The 18280-nt window shown below is 43.0% G+C and overlaps 1 protein-coding gene across 7 annotated transcripts in view; it reads right to left on the bottom strand.

Annotated features, from left to right (window-relative positions):
- Positions 1 to 126: 126 nt before the first annotated feature.
- The window catches only part of ARIH2 (ariadne RBR E3 ubiquitin protein ligase 2), a 73757-nt gene continuing 55603 nt past the window's right edge, over positions 127 to 18280 (bottom strand). For all 7 annotated transcript variants that reach the window (XM_062585289.1, XM_062585292.1, XM_062585294.1 and 4 more), the window contains 13 exons: positions 17729 to 17796; positions 15822 to 15885; positions 13594 to 13741; positions 12754 to 12875; positions 11749 to 11858; positions 10584 to 10701; positions 9042 to 9092; positions 8923 to 8944; positions 7265 to 7416; positions 5992 to 6135; positions 5590 to 5658; positions 4046 to 4129; positions 127 to 3597 (listed from right to left, as the gene is read on the bottom strand). In XM_062585289.1, coding sequence (XP_062441273.1) covers positions 3526 to 3597; positions 4046 to 4129; positions 5590 to 5658; positions 5992 to 6135; positions 7265 to 7416; positions 8923 to 8944; positions 9042 to 9092; positions 10584 to 10701; positions 11749 to 11858; positions 12754 to 12875; positions 13594 to 13741; positions 15822 to 15885; positions 17729 to 17796 — 1224 coding nt within the window. In that variant the 3' untranslated portion in view covers positions 127 to 3525. The remainder of the gene's footprint in view (positions 3598 to 4045; positions 4130 to 5589; positions 5659 to 5991; positions 6136 to 7264; positions 7417 to 8922; positions 8945 to 9041; positions 9093 to 10583; positions 10702 to 11748; positions 11859 to 12753; positions 12876 to 13593; positions 13742 to 15821; positions 15886 to 17728; positions 17797 to 18280) is intronic.

Genomic DNA, 18280 nt, shown 5'->3' with positions numbered 1-18280 from the left:
CAGCGCCGCGTCACCGCGGCACGCGGCGGGAAAGGCGCACGCGGGCGGCGGCGGGAAGGGCGCACGCGGGCGGCCGGCGCTGCCCTCCGCCCCCCACTCTCCCCAAATGAAGAGCCGGCACGCCTCTAAAATTAGAAAGTCACAATTTATTTCCAATACACCGACTGCAACCGTCTGTTTCCCCTGCCCCTCTCCAGTGCCTGCGAAGAAAAGCCGGGGGGGGGGGGGCAGCTGCTTCGTGGGACCCCCAGTGCCGCCCCTCTGGGACACGGGGCATCCCCCGCCTCTGCAGCACCTGCTGCCCCCAGACCTGAACCACCTGACCAGACCCGGGCATGGAAAGGAAGCCCCGGAACAAGTGTCTCATTTAAAAATAAAGTTCTATTTTTCACCCGCTTAAAAAGTCTAAAATTTAAGAGTGCAAGATTATAGTACAGAAACCTCCTGCTGCTCCGCATGGGAACGGCGCATTCCTCAGTGCGTGGAGCAGCAGTCATGCAGTTTATGTTGTCAGTAGAAAACCTTTTGTTACAGTCTGGGAAGCCTGAGGACTATTAGAGATGAGGCAGCCAATGCATTAACACGAGCAAAGCTGAAATGAGAGAGCATCGGATGCAAGGATGAGGAGGAGGTGTCAGGCTGGTGCAGGAGTGGGAACCAATGCAAAAAAAGAAAAAAAAAAGAAAAAAAAAGAAAAAAAAAGAACAGGCATTCCACGACTGCAGTAGTAATGCATCAAAGGGAAACACGTGCCTCAGGACAATGGCTCACAAACCAGTTTCTAATCGTCTACATTCATGTAGCCGCACTGACTTGAATAGGGCTGCGTACCCAGCTAATAGAGGGGAAAAAAACTGGCCTTCGGCTCTGATGTCAGAAACCTGTTTTCTTTCCTGCTTGTCATTTGCCTCTTGAGCAGCATCAGTCACTTCATACAAACAGCCAATAGTGCAGTTTTCATCTCAGAGTCTGTGACTTTCTGTATGACAGCAACACAGAAGTCACCCTGCCTGGGCTGCAAAAATAAGTCCTGTTGTTTTCCCAGTAAGCACAGAAGTAGGGTCTACACACGCAAACCAGGACATTCACAGCCTTCCTAAAGGGCGTGTGTGTTTGTGTGGGGGGGATAAAACTGATGACAAGGCTCTAGCTTCATGAAATTTCGAAGAATTAGAGGGCACTTGATGCAACAGGTATTACTAATCCGCAGCGAAGCACCTCAGCAGTCTGTTCGGTAAGTTTGGCTGCAGCTATTTGGCCTAGCTATGAACCAAGGATTCTTAGCAAAGCATATTTGTGGGGGCATGGGAGAGAGAGAGAAGGAGAGAGAGACAAAAATGCTTCTCATGTAGCTCAAAGCCAAACAACTATGTAACAACAGTGAGAGCGCTCTTTGGGATTAGGAAATTCCATAGACCTGTTCTGCAAAGAGATTGGGTGTTAGCTAGTCACACTTAGACAACAAGAACACCATTTTTTAATCCTAGCTTAGTACCTTGTACTTTGCATCTTTAAAGAACAGTTTAAAGATTAGTTGTAGACACCGTAAACTGCTGGGCACACAGCACACTTCATCCTGTGCTCCTGCCTTCCCCTGCATCCAGCTTCCCCAGACTTTGGGAATCATTTGGGAAGGAAAAGACAGACCCGTAGGGTACATTTTGAGGAGGGCACAAAGAGGCTGTTGCAGAGGAGGGAATGAGATCAGGAGATGGTGGTTGGAACAAGGAAATATCTGCCCCCACAGCTCCAGCCTAAAGAGGGGAATGGCCACAGCATTAGTTCATATGACAACTATTCCTCTTTTAAACTGATAAATCTCTCTTGTTAAAATTCACCTGCCAGTTATACATGCTGCAAATACCTGTCTCACACATCTCAGACAGATGTGAAATGGCTCCAACAGCAGAGTTAGCTTATTCTGACACACAGGAATTTAGGACTTTTCCCCCTCCAGTTTAATCTTTGTCAAGTGACATTGTGTAAGAACAACATGACAGTACAGAGATGCATCAAAGGCAATGCCTCCAAATGTGGCATGAAAGAGAAATCCCATGACTTCTCCACAGAAGTAAAGATCTCCTCACATCAGAGACTCCAACTCCACCTTACTGGCCTGCATACATGTTCCTAGTGCAGGAGACATATGTCTGTGAAATCTTAACACGTGACCTGCTTCCTATAGCAAACAGGCAAGCATCAGCATTTAAATAACCATTTTCACGTTAAGCCCCTGCTAAGATGAACTGGGTTTTCACATTTTTATTTTAGTGTATATTTTACATTAGAAAAAGAATGTTAATAAAAAAGCTCCACATGCTTCTAACAATCAATTTTCTGGTAAGTCTCCACCAGCATCAATACTAATATACAAATAAATTAATTTTGCCAGTTAATTTTCTGCCTGGCTCTGCACAAGCAGTGCACCGGTATTCAAGTGCCTGACCACACTACCAACATGTGCCAGGGAGTGTGTTGTACATAATTGTTCCTCCTCGTGATGTAGTGGCATTAAGTTTCACCTTGACGAATGCGATCAAATTTTCTCAACCATGTTACCCAGCAGGCACAAATAATCTTTACCAAGTTGTATGGCACTGTTATAACATGGATTTTCTCATTCTGCAAAAATCCCAAGCCTTGATTAACAACAGGATGCTACTATGCCCTTGTCACTCACTTTGGCAGTACAATGCCCTCCCCACAAAACAAGTAAAGCAAAAATCTACATGGAAGACCTAAAATTCATCAAATGCAAGGATCTGACCTGCCTCAAAGCATACTCTCCAGTATTAACCTGGTGTCTCTCCTACAATCCCTCTGTTCACTTTTGTTTATGTAGCAGGATTTTGCACAGCTGATTTATAAGAGATGCCACATGTAATTGCGTTAAATCACAGCCACTGCTGGTACTGTCAGGTCAGACACAGCAGCAGCCACTCTTAGCACCAGCCACTCTCCCCATGCAATGCCAATGCTACAAAGCCCTGGTTAGAGGAGGATCAGGAGATCTAGCAGAGTTATTTGGTGACCTCCTTCAGTGCCTTGGAGGACTTTTGGGTCAGAGGAGGGGAGAAGAGGAAAAGCCCATTAAATTTACAAGCAGATTAAGGAAAAACACTCCACTGCCAATTTATTTTTAAAAAGGGTTGTGTGTTATTCTAAGGTTTGTTTGTATAATTGTACAACCGTTGAAAATTACATAAATTGTAATTATCTAATACTATTAACAGCCATTCAGAGAAAAAACTCCCTCCCCTTCTGAAACCATCAAGGGCAGGAGGGGAAATGTCCCAGGAAATATGCCAATCTGAACTCTGGCCTCTAGCCTGGCAGAAACAGAAACAGAAAGATAAGAGAACAAACTGGACTAAGATGTGGTGTTTGCATGTGTCTGACTTGCAAGGGGAGGGGAGGCTTTGTCCTTGGCCATGTTCTCCCAGAGGCAGTGCCTGCTTATCACGGTGAAGCTGCCATCACTTCACTCGCTGCTCTCACCCCTGCACTCTGTCACTTTCTCCTGCCTTATGTATCATGGAAGTCTTTCAGCAGGGTCCTCCGTCTCTGCTCTGCTATGTGCATCTGATTCTCTAAGTCCTGGAAAAAGAAGGTAGAAACTGTTAGTGTGAACTACCCAGAGAAGCATTCACTTTCTTCAGGGAGATAATCAGCTCTAGTCTAAGAAGCACCAGTCTTCACACTGCATAAGCACGCTGGATCACAAGGATTTATTTCTTCCTCTTGACATGGGCTCCCTCCGAAGTTACCCGGCTCCTGCTCTGTCTTAAAAAGTCAAGGAATTTGCTCTTAATCAGAGGGCTGAATGCAGCTTCCTCTAGAGCTTTATCGGTCCCATTTCAGTTCTCCAGGACTCACTGCAGCTCTCTTCCCCTATAAGGCAGGGAGCTCTCCATCTCTGCAACATCTGTTGCCTACAGGAAGAAAGGCCAGACTAAGTTTCTCAGCACCTTCCCTTAACTGCCTTAGCTCTTTTGCAGAGGTACTAAGTTTGACCATAACAAAATCTGTCCAGGAGAAGACTTACCCCTCTGTCATAGCTATCTGCTCGTTCCACCTTCCATGAGAGATTTTCAATTTCAGCTTCCAATTGGGCCTGCTGGTATTCAAACTGCAAAAAGCACAATTACACAGCAATAAGAAACTAGTTTAGTGGAACAGCCTCATACCAAAAGCTATGCTTGAAGTACAGACAAATGCATTCTAACAGCTGTGCTAGCAGAGCAGGTCTGTGCCTCCTCCCCATCTACCTTCAGCTATTTATCCTTAAGTACACATTATCATCCCTTCCAGGAGTTCCTCATGTGAGCACCCCCTGACCTGCATCATTCAAAAATTAACCATGTCAGCCTAAAAACAGTACAAGTGACAAATAGCTACAAACTCAGCTCATTTTGCCAGAAATGGGCCAGGAAATGCTCATAGGAGTAGCTCTGCAGGCAGAACTGAGGGCCTGCCAACCACACCTGGGAGCAGTAACTTGCTCCACAGGCAGTCAGATCCAGAAGAGAACATCTGTTCACAGCCTGAGCGAATGTACACAATGTTACGGAGAACTCTGATAACTTATTTTACTGGACAACTAAGTCAAAGTATAACAATCTCTCAGACTGGTATGTCCAGTGAATTCAGGACTCTTTTCGGACATGTCCAGCCTACTGGACAAGCCAGCAAGAAGCTGAGAGCAGGAATCAAAAAGTCCACAACCGGCAAAGCTACACTGTGATTAAAGGCTGGAAAAATTATCCTCCAGCAGCTCTTCACATGATATACGGCTCAGAGCAATGCAATAATCTAACCAGGGGACAAAAACACCCTAACAAGCAATTTATCCAGAGTGATATAAGGCTGGAAGTGTAAGTGCAGTGTTGCCCTGGGAAAATAATGTATCAGATGACTGAGTTGCTGCTGGTGAACTCCAGCTGAGGAGAAAAGGTGCAAGAACACAAATATTTGTCCTGTCCTTACCCCAGACTCAGGAAAAGAAAACCAAGCAGCTTAGAACTCACAGAATCTCGTAACTCCCCAGTTAAACAATAGTGTGCAGTTTTAAGGCTGAGACTTCTCAGGGTAGAGGGCTTTCACTAATTCTCTGCACTCCAGCTGACTTTTTATAATTCCTTTTGGGCAGTCTCCTCCTGGACAGGCAGCCTGTTATCGATAACTCTCTTGCCTTGATAAGAAGCAGTGACCAAGACCATGCTCATGGTAATCCAGAACTATGAAAAATCTCTAGAAAAAAATCCCAGCATCTTGGAAACCGTAATTTTTGCATTATGTAATAACACCCTTATACATTTATGGAATCTGTAAACTAGGTCTTTGAAGTGAGACATAATAACCAAAACCAACACCAAAATATCTTTATTCAGAAGGGGGAGAATTCGGGTAAGGCACTGTTTATTCCCCTTAAGCTACATTTGAAAACTGTGGCAACTCTCCAATTAAATAATACTTCAGATAGTGCTAAGCTCTAGATTTAAAGAGAGATGCCTGCCTATTCCTTTGGCCCAGTATGCTGCCAACTACACTCCAAAATACTACCAGCCAGAAAAGAGCAAAATGTCTTACCAGTTTCTTTCTGGGACCCGACTCCATGTAGTAGGCATACGGATATGTGTACTGCAGGGTGTAACGACACTATTGTGGGGTTGGGGGGAAAGAAAAGAAGGAAAGAGTTTCAGACTCGTAAGGCACCACAATCGCATCTGTGTGACCAATGTCAACAGAGGGACTCCTATTCTTACAAGGATGACCGGACAGCTCACAGTAGAATTTCCTACCCCTTGCTTGGGGGAACAATACTCCACAGAGGTCAATTCCAGCTGATTTTTGGCTGGCTCATGTCCTAGACCAGAGGTACTGTCCCACACATCCATAACTCAGATTCCTCTCCTCTCACTTTGTATTGTGAATTTAGCATTCTGGTGTGTAGCTTCTCTTCTCTATGCCAAACAAGCCACAACTACCCACCTTTGCAAGCAGCTTTGCAGCATTTTGTAGGTATTGCCAGTCTATCCATGTTCCCAAGTTGTTCATAACTCTTTCTTGGATTTTCTCCTGAATTCGTTGGTATGTCTGTGCCTCCAACTGCAAGCTTTTATTGTGATTCTCCCACTGCAAAGGGGGGTGGGGGGGGAGGGATGAAGAAAGAAAAAATATTATGAGACCAGAATACAGCTACTGTAAAAGCACAAGCTCTAGCAAGCAGAAATTGTAGTGGGGAGGCAGTCCAGCAAGGCAAGACATGCTGTGGGAAAGAACAGCAAGGCAGCACGTCCAGCAGCAGGCTGTATACAGCAGGAGGCTGTATACAGCAAACTGACAGCAGCAAAAAGCAGGGAGCAAACCCAGCTCCTCAGAGTGGGAATGCCCTCTGCTTACGCAATGACCTTTTGACTAATAAGATGGAAAGTAATGGTGATTCTGCTACTTAAAGGATTTCTATATAAATGTCAAGAGTTTAAATTCACATTTTATATGGGCTCAGTGAACTCCAACATCCATACACAGATGGTAAATATGGCCGTTTCCCAAAGCTTATTGTTCTAGAGAGCCGAAAATGAACACATTTATTTTGTCACAAGACTTGGCTCATGATACGAAGAATAAACTCACTTTAATGGGGACATGAGTGCACTGAAAAGCAGCAGCACTGAATATCTACCACTTTCTCTTCCAGAGAAGCTGCTTTAGAATTGCATTGTTTGGCCAGGTGCATCGAGTCTGCTGAGCAGACAGAGGGACTCTGACTGCCTCAGTGCTTTATGACAGACTAAGAACTTAGTAACAATAATAAAAAAGAAAATGTATGAAAATTTTGCTACTGCCAGTGGAGTTTTGAACACAGCAGAGTTTATTTCTTCTTGATCTCTATAAAGACATAACGCAAGGAACTCTGAGGTTCCCTGATCCTGAAAGGGAATGATTGGAATAATATCTATCTACATCTATTTACTACAGCAGCACTCTTTGCAGGAAGACGGGATAGTGGCACACAGGTAACAATGTTTTTTCTCTAGCTTAAGGAAACACAGAAATAAATATGATTTGCTTTGTGGAGGACATTACTGGTTTGGATGGGACTCACAAGGGAGGATTTTGAGTAAGAAAGAGCAAGTCCTGAAAATTCTGCACAGGTTCTCTTTGGGCAGTTTCTTGCAAGGAGATTGTTGGCAATGACCTTTGCACCAGGCAGGGAGCATTAAAAGGCTACAGCAGCTCTGGCCAAAGAGATGTCTCCTACCCTCTCAAAATAGAACAAGTACTTCTTAAGGGCCTCCCTGGCCTGTGCTTGCTGACTCTGGTTTACAATATCAGGATTCTCTTTGTACCGACTGCATTCGTAGTACTCGCTGCCGTGAGTCTTCCAGTCTCCCAGACACATCCAGCAGAAGTCTGCAGAAAACAGCAAAAAATCCATGGTGATACATAGAGAAACAGCTCTAAGAAAGATAAGCTTCAGGAGACACAGCCCATCTGTTTTCAGATATTTCTGCTAAGCTGAGGATCACATATTTTGTCACATCTTGCATAACAGAGTGCAACAGGTGAGCCAAAATCACCAGTCTGTCTTGAAGGTTTTTGCTGTACAGCCTCCCGTGCAAGTACAGAAATAAACCCTGAAGTGCTGCATTCTGTACACCCCAAGAGGCTCAGACCAATATGCAGAACTGTACTTGCGCACTGCACAGGTTGTCACACTAGATCAAGGAAGAGGCAGGCTGCAGTCTTATTTGTGAGTCGCATCCTCCATACTACTGGCAAAGTGCCATACTTGAATCTCTGGCTGAATAAAATATGAACGATTCAATCCAAAAGAGAATAGACTCATGCAAAAGAAAGTCTGCCCTCATGTCTCTGAAATAACTATCCTGGTAACTTTAGACATCAGTGGTTTATGACACTTCCAGTTAGGAGCCACTGAACTGGGAAGAAAGTCCAGGAAAGAGAGCAACAGTGAAACCTGCGTGGTAGTTTTCCGATTTCAGGGGAAGGCTGGAAGCGTTCCACTGGGAAGGAAAAAGGAGATGAAGTCATTATAACAGGAATCACTTTCACGTCACTCATAGCGAGACTGAAATTGGTATTTCCAGAGTTCACCAGTCTTTAGAGTGCCAGTTACCATGGTACCTTGGCACTTGCTTGCTCCGCTTGTCACAGAGCTCCATCAAATCATGTCCAGTGCTGCTGAGAACCCCAAAGTAAAGGAAATGAGAGAGGACAGAAAACTTTAAACATCTTCCAAATAAGGTTCTGGTATTAGAAAATTTCCTAGTGGCATACTTAACACAGAGGGCTTGAATACAAGCTATTGCACTCCAAGACAACAGAAGTGAATTGTGCCATGAAAAGAGCAGTGCAAGAACAGGACATCAATTTGTAGGACTACACTATGGGCCAAGGACAGTCAGGCTATTACTTGCACAGGGGGCACTGAGGAGTCTAACACGTAATGTTATCCAAAGCAATTCACTACTCCTTCTGCAGTTTCATTTAAGTTAGGAATCTTTCTTTCCATCAGTGAACAGAAAGAAATGGTTCAGTTCTGCCAGTATTTTCAAACTGATGACAAGTCCATCTACGTGGAAAACATTTAATTACCCTCTGAGATGGTTTCTGTTCTTAACATTATGAAAGAGATGGAGACATCTTTATACAATGGACCTGTCAGGGAAAAGGAGCCAAAACAGCACTGATTCAGGATCCAGTTGAGATCACAGCCAGGGAAAAAAAGTAAAGCTATAACCCAAGCCTGTAATTAGTATCTTGTTCACCTTTTACTAGAGGAAAAGGTATTTCACTCAATTTTTACAATTTGTCTTCATATCACAAAAAAAGAGGAGAGATTATCATCACTAAAAAACACTGTTGAGAAAACCGCTTCCAAATCCTTCTACTTACCATGCTTGCATTTGGAGCATTGCTGAAAGAGAAGAGATGGGAAGCACTGGTTAGTGAAAAGTGGAAAGAAAAATTTCTGCTAAGAACAAAGGATCTGAAGTATTCAGGGAACTGCTCACCATGTGATTGCAGCCTCCATTCTTTTCAATACAGATATTGCACTTGGGGCACTGGGAAAACAGAGGTATTTGTTAGACCAAACTGTCTTGAGCAACCTTTTAGAGAACAACAACATTTGCATGATTATTTGCCCCCCTTTTTTTTAATAGATGTATGCACATGTGAGAATACAACCCTGAATATGCTCCTCTTCCCACTAACTCCTGATAGCTCCATTTTTAAAAGGAGGCAGAAAGCCAGGGATGGTGCACTGCAGAAGTGGATTGCTGGCTCAAGAAAACATCATCTCCTTGTTGGTATTCTTACTGCTTGTAAAATTGAAGGTCTCACCAAGCTACCATTTAGCAGCTTCTCAGGCACACAGATATGATCACTTCACGTATGACAACAGCTTCCACAGCTATTTATACACTACAGGATAAATCAGCACTGTATCCTGCCTTCAGCAGCCGCTAAGAGAGGACAGTTAGCTAGCAGAAGAGATTGACTGACCGCAGCGAGAGCCACACACTTCCTTGCTCCATCAGCAGTCCATTGATGCCCTGAGTATCAGGTTCCATTATATTTTTTGAGTTGCACAGGTACCAAGAAGGAAGTGAGTTTTACAGCTTTTTAAAAACTTTATCCACAGGTAAAATGCATGCCAGGACAATGCTCCATGTAACAGAATTTTACTTCTCCAAAGCAGCAACAGCCTTATCACAACATGTTGACACCTTCTCCAGAAAAGGAGTGTGATTTAGTATCTCCAGTCTTTCTAAGTACTCACTTTTCTAACAAATCTGAAAAATGTGGCTAATTACCACTGTCACAATTGTCATTAGCCATAGTAAAACAAATGCCAACTGACTAAGAACTGTTTTGAACTCAGGCCACAAAATCCCAAAATGACATTAAACATTCCAATCTGCCAATAGCTAATCTAGAGAATAAAGGCAGAATATCCATTATCTTTAATTAAAGACTACAAATTCTGCAGGTAGATCTGATTGTATAATATAAAATACTATTTCTTCTTCATAGGTCTAAATTCACTTCAAGTATCTTACTATCTTATTTACAGATGCTGTCACTCCCTTTTGCTGTCCTTGCCAAATCAAGACTTATCTCCTGCACCTTCCAATTCCAAGTATTCTATACAGCTATCCAAATGTAAACAGTAGTTTACTATTCGATATTAGCTCTGCACTTAGTGTACCCTCCTCTTCTCCATTTAGATATGCTTCTACACTGTTTAGAGGCAGGCACAATTCTGCCTTTTGCCCATGGGAGGGCAGCACACCTAACTGCCAATGATTTTTGTACAGCACCATGTCTGCAATAAGGACCACCAAGTCCCCAAGGATCCCTGTGTCACTCTGGCCAGAAGCACAGCTGGACTTCCTGCACAAAGTGTTCCCAAGGCAAATGCTGTGTAATATCATAGTCCCTAGAGAGCTGGGGGAACCTGCTGCCTGGAAAAGCAGGATACAGTGCTAAAAACGTATAGAATTCCATCTTGCTTCCCAGGACAAGAAAGAGCATGCAGGTCTTCTTCTTACGTCTTTAGTGTGAGCACTGATGTAGTTGGCTGTTTCGGAGTCATCTGCACACTTGGTGAGCCATTTCCGAATGGTAGCACAGTCTGTGGGTGCGTGGTACATCTGCCGACACTTGAAGCTTGGGGGGAGAGAGGGGGAAGACAGACACGTGAATTTTGAAGAACATTACTCAAGAATTGAAGCTTTTCTGATGACCAAAATCTCAGAGACCAAGAGATGTAAGGGACACAACTGTACTTGCGTATTACTAGAATGCAAAGACCAAGTCTGAATGCTGCATGCCTAGTGCTCCAATAAACCCCACCCTCTCACACAGAAACCTGTATCAAGATGAGAGTGAACTGAGGACTTCTCTGACAAAAAAACTGTAAGCCTGAGGGCTGACATATCCCTTTCTATAGAGTCTACCTATCTCTGCTCTAAGGTAACTGCAGAGATCTTGGCACATACCAGTGCTTTACAAGTACTCTAAATCCAATGATGGATATCAAGCTCCTGTATTAGCATGATCCTAACAGCCCCAGGTGAGTGAGAGCTATTTGCCTGGAGATACCAGGAAGCTAGGTCTCTAAACCCAGTTGTACTGTACTCCACAAACGTTCTCAACAGCAGTAGCTCTGGAGGTCCAAGAGCAGAAGACAATCCAGCAGCCTCATTTTTACTACAAACTGTTTCTTTTCTTTTTAGTCCTGTATACACTTGAAGTTATACGAGGTTCACTAGGCTTCCTATCCAACAGACATTTATTCTCACATAAGCCTCAAAACATATCAGACACTCCAGGAACAAATACTTTTAATAAATCTGAAAACTCGAAGCTACCAGCTGATAGCTGTGGGTCCTTCACATCTACTAACAGAATCTCTTTACCAGGATTTGCAGTCAAGTCAAATTAAGAGAAGGCAAGATTTGTAAATCCTCGCTTACTCAAGTCACGAGTTCCCTGGTTGTCAGAACACTCACCTCCCAAGGAGCTTAGGGAGTGCTGACCACCTTAAGCAGTCAGATCCTGAGTGTCCAATTACTCAAGCTAACTCAAGTTACAAACAACTCCAGTAATGCATTTGAGATGCTTCTACACCCTGTATCTGTTGGCAAGCAAATGGAGTAGCCCTGAGGACAGCATATATTTTCCCCATGATCTTTAACCTTTTCTGTTTCTTACCAGAAGACCTCATTGCAACGATTGCACTGCACTCGCCGGGCTTTCGGCTCCTGTACCTGTATGACCATAGGGCAGTCCGCACCAGGACACAGCTGCAGCTGATAATGGCTCTGTGAACATACCAGGGTGGTAAGGTTAGCTGTGGGTGGGTTAGCTGGGAGAACATTACCAGTTCCTCAAAATTATACAAGCAAGTATTTCTTATTGAAAAAGACAGTGAAAACTGTCACAAAATGTTGGCTAACATAGCAGACAGACCTCTTTCACATTAGGAAAAGGAGTACTGGGTACTTGCAGCTTCTCTAGAAGAGGAAATTAAAATGTAGAAAATTCAAACCCACAGCAACACAATCAAACAGCCCTATGAAGACACTCTGAACAAAGTTTTACTACACTTGCGCTCTTCCCCTGTCCTCGCTTTATGCCCCAGAATGTGTTCATCTGTTCTCTAGTGGGGACTTTTCCCTTCCAAAGAACCTCTTACTGAAGACAGGTGACACCATTCTTCCATGCTGTCCCTGATTCTTGAATGTTCTTCACTGTTCCCACTCACCAGAATACTTCCTACACATTCAACTCTAATAATTTCTTTAGTTTCAATAAAACTCATGCAAAATGTTATAAAGCAAACCAACACAGCTGTGCTGCACTGAGATGAAGGACTTATTTTTCAAAACCCAAACTATCTACACAAGATCAAGGAAGACTAGAAAACTCACACTGAAGTTTTTAGTTCTCAGTTGCAACACTCAGAAAACTCTGCTTCAGGAAAGGAGCCAAGCAGCAGCTAAGGAGTTACTGGGTGACCTTACAGCAGAATCTACTTTGGCAACCTGCTAGAGTATTTTGTCAGTGAGCCCTGTCCTATAGCAGCAGCCACGTCATGTTTATCAGAGAGAAATTTGCTGCAGTTACTGCATTTCTAATCAAAGATGTAAGACACTTCAAACAAAATTTCTGCAAGTCATCGGTAATTATAATTGATCCAGGGTTAGGAGACAATACCTCCACATAGTCCCTGAAGAGGTAGCGCCTGTATTTGTCTTTCAGCTCCTCACTAGGCAGCAATGGAAACACAAAGTCTTCTGGTGTCCGAAGCAGGCAGTCCTGAGCCATGCAGGAGACCCCTGTGAGGAGAAAGCAATGTTTTAGCACAATGCAACATGCACCTGGGAATGAACACACAGAAAGCATCCAACACAGTTTCCTAAGTACCATCTGTTATTGCGTCAAGAGGGACCCAACTGTGAAATAAATCTATCAGGGCTGCTGAAAACCTGAAGTCCAACTGTATTTACTGAAAGACGACAGGGCACAAGTGCATCCAAGATCAGTAAGTGCTTCACCCAGTATTCACAAGGCCAGACACTTAGAAGTAGAAAGCTGCATGTTACTACCAAGCCAGCGTGAAGGACAGGCTAGGAGAAGCCCAAAGCAACTCTGGCAATGATTGGCTTCTACGCAACAAAAAAGGAACAGATGTTTGCATCCATAAACTCTCCAAAGACACTGAAACAATACATCATGAGATGCAAACTCAAATACAGCAGATCTGTAACAGTTACAGTCATATCTTTAAGATCACAAAGGGGAAAAAGAGCATCAAATGGATCTACAGACTTGCAGATTCTGTCAGGCAAGAGTAAGACTCTCAAGACAGTATGCCAATATTCATGTCAGACCACTAGTTAAAATTGTTAAGGACACAAGTAGTTTATCACAAAGACTCATTCCATGCTCCATTTTCTCATTATTGTGATATTCTTACAGTAATTCAGCCACTCATTTTTTCATAATGGTCAACACTCTGAATAGAGACCCACTACCACACACCCTTGAACTCACCAACTCCGACACCATCCTTGACGAGCACTGTACAGTGCTGCTCCCAACAGCTGCGGCAGAACTGGTGCTGACAAGCCAGAGAGAGCAAGTTCTCCTTCCGGACAAACTGCATACACACTGCGCAGTGATGAGAGGAATGTACCATTGCCTAGGAGACACAAATCAGCTTTATGGTGAAAACATCCCAGCTCTCCCAGAGCATTCTCACCTCATTCACAGTCACCTTCATCACCTTCTTTGGACAATGCCTCAGGTGAGCTCCAGGCCAAAACAGCTTCATAAGCAAGTGGTATGTTGGGGTACTACACTATCCTGACAGTCAGTCCTTCTCAGGAGCCTCTCTAATTTCCCAAGGCACAACAGAGTCACAGCCACTGAACAGCTCCTGCCTCAATCTGGCTCTATCCAGAACTCAGCTTTGTTTTTCTGATACATACCATCTTCTAGTTTGAAAAGTGAGGAAATATTCCATTACATTGGTCTGGATCCCCTCTTTGCTATCGCAGAACTCATCACTAGATAACAGAGCTAGCCCTGAATGCATCTTGGCTCATCCTTTGGGAGCTGAAGAACCAGGTCTAGCACAGCATCATCAAAAGCAAGGCTCTACAAAGCTGCAAGCACGAGTTTATGTTCTGATTTTCTCTTTCACAGAGAAACCATATAATCACTTTTCATCTGCCTAAACTTCCGCTACCCTTTGAGAAGTCTGTGCGAGACAGCCCTCAGCCTCCACGCGCAACACTACATGCCCAAGACCCTCACAGAGGAGCACAGGCATGAAAGCCCAGTCATGTGACCAGCAGAGCACATTTTATAGCATGACTGCATGAAGAAAGGAAATAAAGCACCTTTGTTCTAAGCAGCACCACTTATGAACCAGAAGATTCATCAAGTCAGCAATGACTAGGTGATTGTCTAGATCAACTGCTCAGTGTGAACAGCAAGCATACTACCTCAAACCTTTGTACTCTGTCCCTCTGGGCTCACCACTACAGCCTCTGCCGATAGGGTCTGTCGTTGTACAGAGATACTCAGTACAAATATCTGCTCCAAAGCACCACAAAAAAAAAAAAAAAAATCATTCTGCATTAGGAGCTGAAGCACAGAGCAACTTGTTCTAGCTCACACAGAAAGACTGTAATGCATTTCCTATCAAATCAGATTTGTCATATCTTAAATCAACCTCTTTAAGATCTTTCTTCCCCAAATGAAGTTGCCATTGCAATAAAGGGTACTTAAGTGACAGCAGATAGAAGAACCAGACAAAACTCAAAATGCATTTAAAAAGTCCTCACAGGACTCATTTGCAGATATGTCAAATAACAAAGAATTTTTCTGGAACCTAGACAGATTACAATTTATTTCGAGTCCATGAAGCTTACTCCTGCCAGCTGTTTAATTGTATTCACTCTCTGCTAGTTATAAGTCATCTCAGATACCAAAGAAGGCTTTTAGCTTTTTTAAAGTCCCCTCCTCCCCCTTTACAGCCCCCTACCCTAAAGGGTCCTCAGGTGTACTATTTTACCATTCAAAATTTGACACAAGGCAACCAGTTTCTGGGTTATCTGTGGATTGGATTGAGACACCTGCTGTGACTAAATTCTATAAACGTGCAATAGGAAGTTTTTATTTAAGGGAAAAAAAAGTATCCAAAGATCTGCATAGCCCTGGCTGCAAAACACAAGCTGTTGGTTTAAATATCACTACTGACTAGCTCAGCAGGCACACTGCTGGAAGATTTGGCTTAAGCATCCTCAAGCACAGTAGTGCAGCAAATTCAGTCATCTCAAGAAAAAAATAATCTCTGTTCCAGTCGCAAATAAGCTTGTTCAAGTCTGTACAGCCAGAACTTCCCTGAAGTATCTCTTTCAGAATCAGAAGAGATAACCAGGCTCATGTGCTCTGCTCCTTCCATTCTGTAGCACCAATCATGCCAAAAAATTATCTTAATTTTCTTGAGGCTTGACAATATTTAAATTCTCTTAAGGGGCAGGTAATTCTTGAATATTAACTGCAAGATAATAGCAAAACTGTTACTTAAATGTTAGATACCTCTTGAATGCGCTCTCATTGAAAAAGTTGAAAGTGTTGAGTTGGGTTGTAAGGCCTTGAGTCTGCAAAAGGTTAATATGGGACAGACTATCCCATTAGTAATGCAATCCTTGAATGAGGTGGATCAAAGGTGTCTCTGCCAAGAGACAGACCAAAATAGTTAGCATACTTACGTGTTTGGATGAGGTGGGCTGAACTCGTGCTTCTACTAGCAACTGGGCAGCATTAGATTTGTGCCTGAAAGGGCAATTGAAGAATGATCAAATCAATTTCTGAATGCTTTTTGCTTTGTTAAATTGATCCTTCTCACCTGAATAAATAATAGACTCTGCAAAATGGTAGTGCAGGCTTCAATAAGGAAAGCAGGCATATGTCCTGTGTGAGGTCCCTTGCATAGTGACCTGGACTACCATCAAAAAAACTTTTCTGATAGTTTCTTCAAAATCAAAAACAAAGATAACACTTTACCCAATAACAGACTAATATTTCCCTTATTATCCTTGATGGACATTCTTCTACAAATCTTTCTCTTCCTTCCTCTTTTAAGTGGACAAAAAAATAATTTTTGAAGATAAGATTTCTTACCCATATTAACACTTTCACTCCCAGATCAGTCATAAGCCATTGCCCATGATAACAAACTCCAGCAAGGCGTCTGTCTGCCTGCTATTCCTTTGCAAAATCAAGTTTCCTGGTTAGGTCTCAGGTTGATTCCAGTCTAATATCCCATGAATATTTATCTTGGGACAAACTATCACCCTTTAGGAATATGAAGCTGTCTATCAGCAGCACTAGAATTAAAAATGCCCTGTTATGTATGATTTTAATTGAAGGGGAATGCTTATATCTCCAATAAAAACTCACCAATGAATTCAGACAACAGAGAGCAGAATCACTGTTTTGACTAGGCTGTAAACCCTCCCTCCCCATTAGCCCTTTTTTGTTGTATTAGGGATTATTTCAGCGTGTCACTCTATAACAAATGCAACTGTAGGAGGAATACAGAAGTCTCAGGACTAGATCAACTGAAGAACAACTTTCAAAGTCACAGCTCTAGGAATAAGCCCTTCCCCAAAATTCCTCTTGTTTAGATCTGGTTAGTTACCCAGCAGAATTGCCCAGAGCTGCTACAGATGAACCTCACCCTCCTTGTTCCCCAAAGAAGGGCTGTCACAGGAAGCTTGGTAACCAAGAAGCACACAACGTGCCAATTAGCAGAGATGCTGCAACAACATCCATACAAAAGACCCATTTCCCATATGTTATCTGGATGAAGTTGCTGGCTAAGATGCCAAAAATGGCATGGCAGAGAGAGTCAGACTGATGTGCTCTCTATTTTCAGACAATGTTCAGTTCTGAGCCAGTTTTTTCTGGAGGGACTGCCAGACAGCAGTGCCTCCTGACACACTTCCTGTGCACACTTGGGCAGAGTCTGAACCCTCCTCCTGAAATCAGCTGGAGGATTTCACTGCAGTTCAACACTAACCAAAGGACAAATGAGCTGCAGCACAACTTCCCAGTTCCCTCACATCATCTCCTGCTGCTCTCCAAATGCTAGGCAAATTGAAAAAAAAAAAAAAAAAACCCACTAATGTCCAGAAGGAGCAAATGCCTCAACACAAATTTATTACCAACTTCTGCATCAGCATTGGTTCAGTACTGCTTTATGATTTATGGCTCAGCTTTTTCTCAATAGCAGAACTCTTACTAGAAATAGATTCAAAACAGATGTTCTCTTTGTTAAAATAAGTAATTATAGATGCAGCTCTCAATCTGCTATCCCAATGTTTAAGCTAAATGCATCTACAGGGTTCCCAGCATGATAATTCCTCAAATTGAAAGGTATTTGCCACCACTATCGTCTCCTTGTTGACGTCTCCTTTTTTTTTTTTTTTTTTAAACAGGCAGTGCAGTCTCAACAAAATAATGTTTCTCCTCTGTTCCCTGGAATGGACTGTGTAGCCTGCTTTCAGGTCCAGTGACATTTGTCTAAGGACGCATGTAGAACATCCTGAGCGTTCTTGCAAAAAAAGCAGGGGAAAGCCTGGAGCATAGAGAGGTGAAGACTACTTGTACTTACCTTTCCAAAATCTCTGAGATTTGCCAGTGGAAACTAACTAAAACAAGCTTAGCAACAGCATGCGATACCTGAGTGAGGAAAAAAAAAAAAAAAAAAAAGTCATGTTTGGCCTACTTTTAGGGCACATCTCTGCTTAGGACTATGACTTTCCAAAAAGACTAATACATATTGTACAAATAAGAACAGGCAAGCAAGAACCAATTCCCAAATTACTAGATATAATACAGGTTTCAGTCAGGTATATCTGCAGTACACACATTGTAATAAAGAATGGATGTACCCAAACAAATTCCCATACTCTTAGCAATTTAGACACAACAGCACAGAGAGGAAGGAACCAAAAAGTCACTGGATTCACTTAATCACTAATAGATGCTCAACCTCCAGTCCTCACCAGGGCTGCCAGTTGAGAGGCCCAGACCTGATGGGATCAGGGTCCATGCTAACTAAGTGTTAACAAGTAGGTTACACAAGGGCAGTTACTACTTAGCTAGAGAAGCAGTAATGAGCTGCAAGAACAGACATGTTGTGACAGCAAAGGGTAGGGGAGAG

The sequence above is a fragment of the Rhea pennata genome, chromosome 12 (genome assembly GCF_028389875.1).
Source record: "Rhea pennata isolate bPtePen1 chromosome 12, bPtePen1.pri, whole genome shotgun sequence".
In the NCBI taxonomy this organism is placed as follows: Eukaryota; Metazoa; Chordata; class Aves; order Rheiformes; family Rheidae; genus Rhea; species Rhea pennata.
The sequence above is the reverse complement of the archived record's forward strand: the minus strand, read 5'-3'. Positions and strand labels throughout refer to the sequence as shown.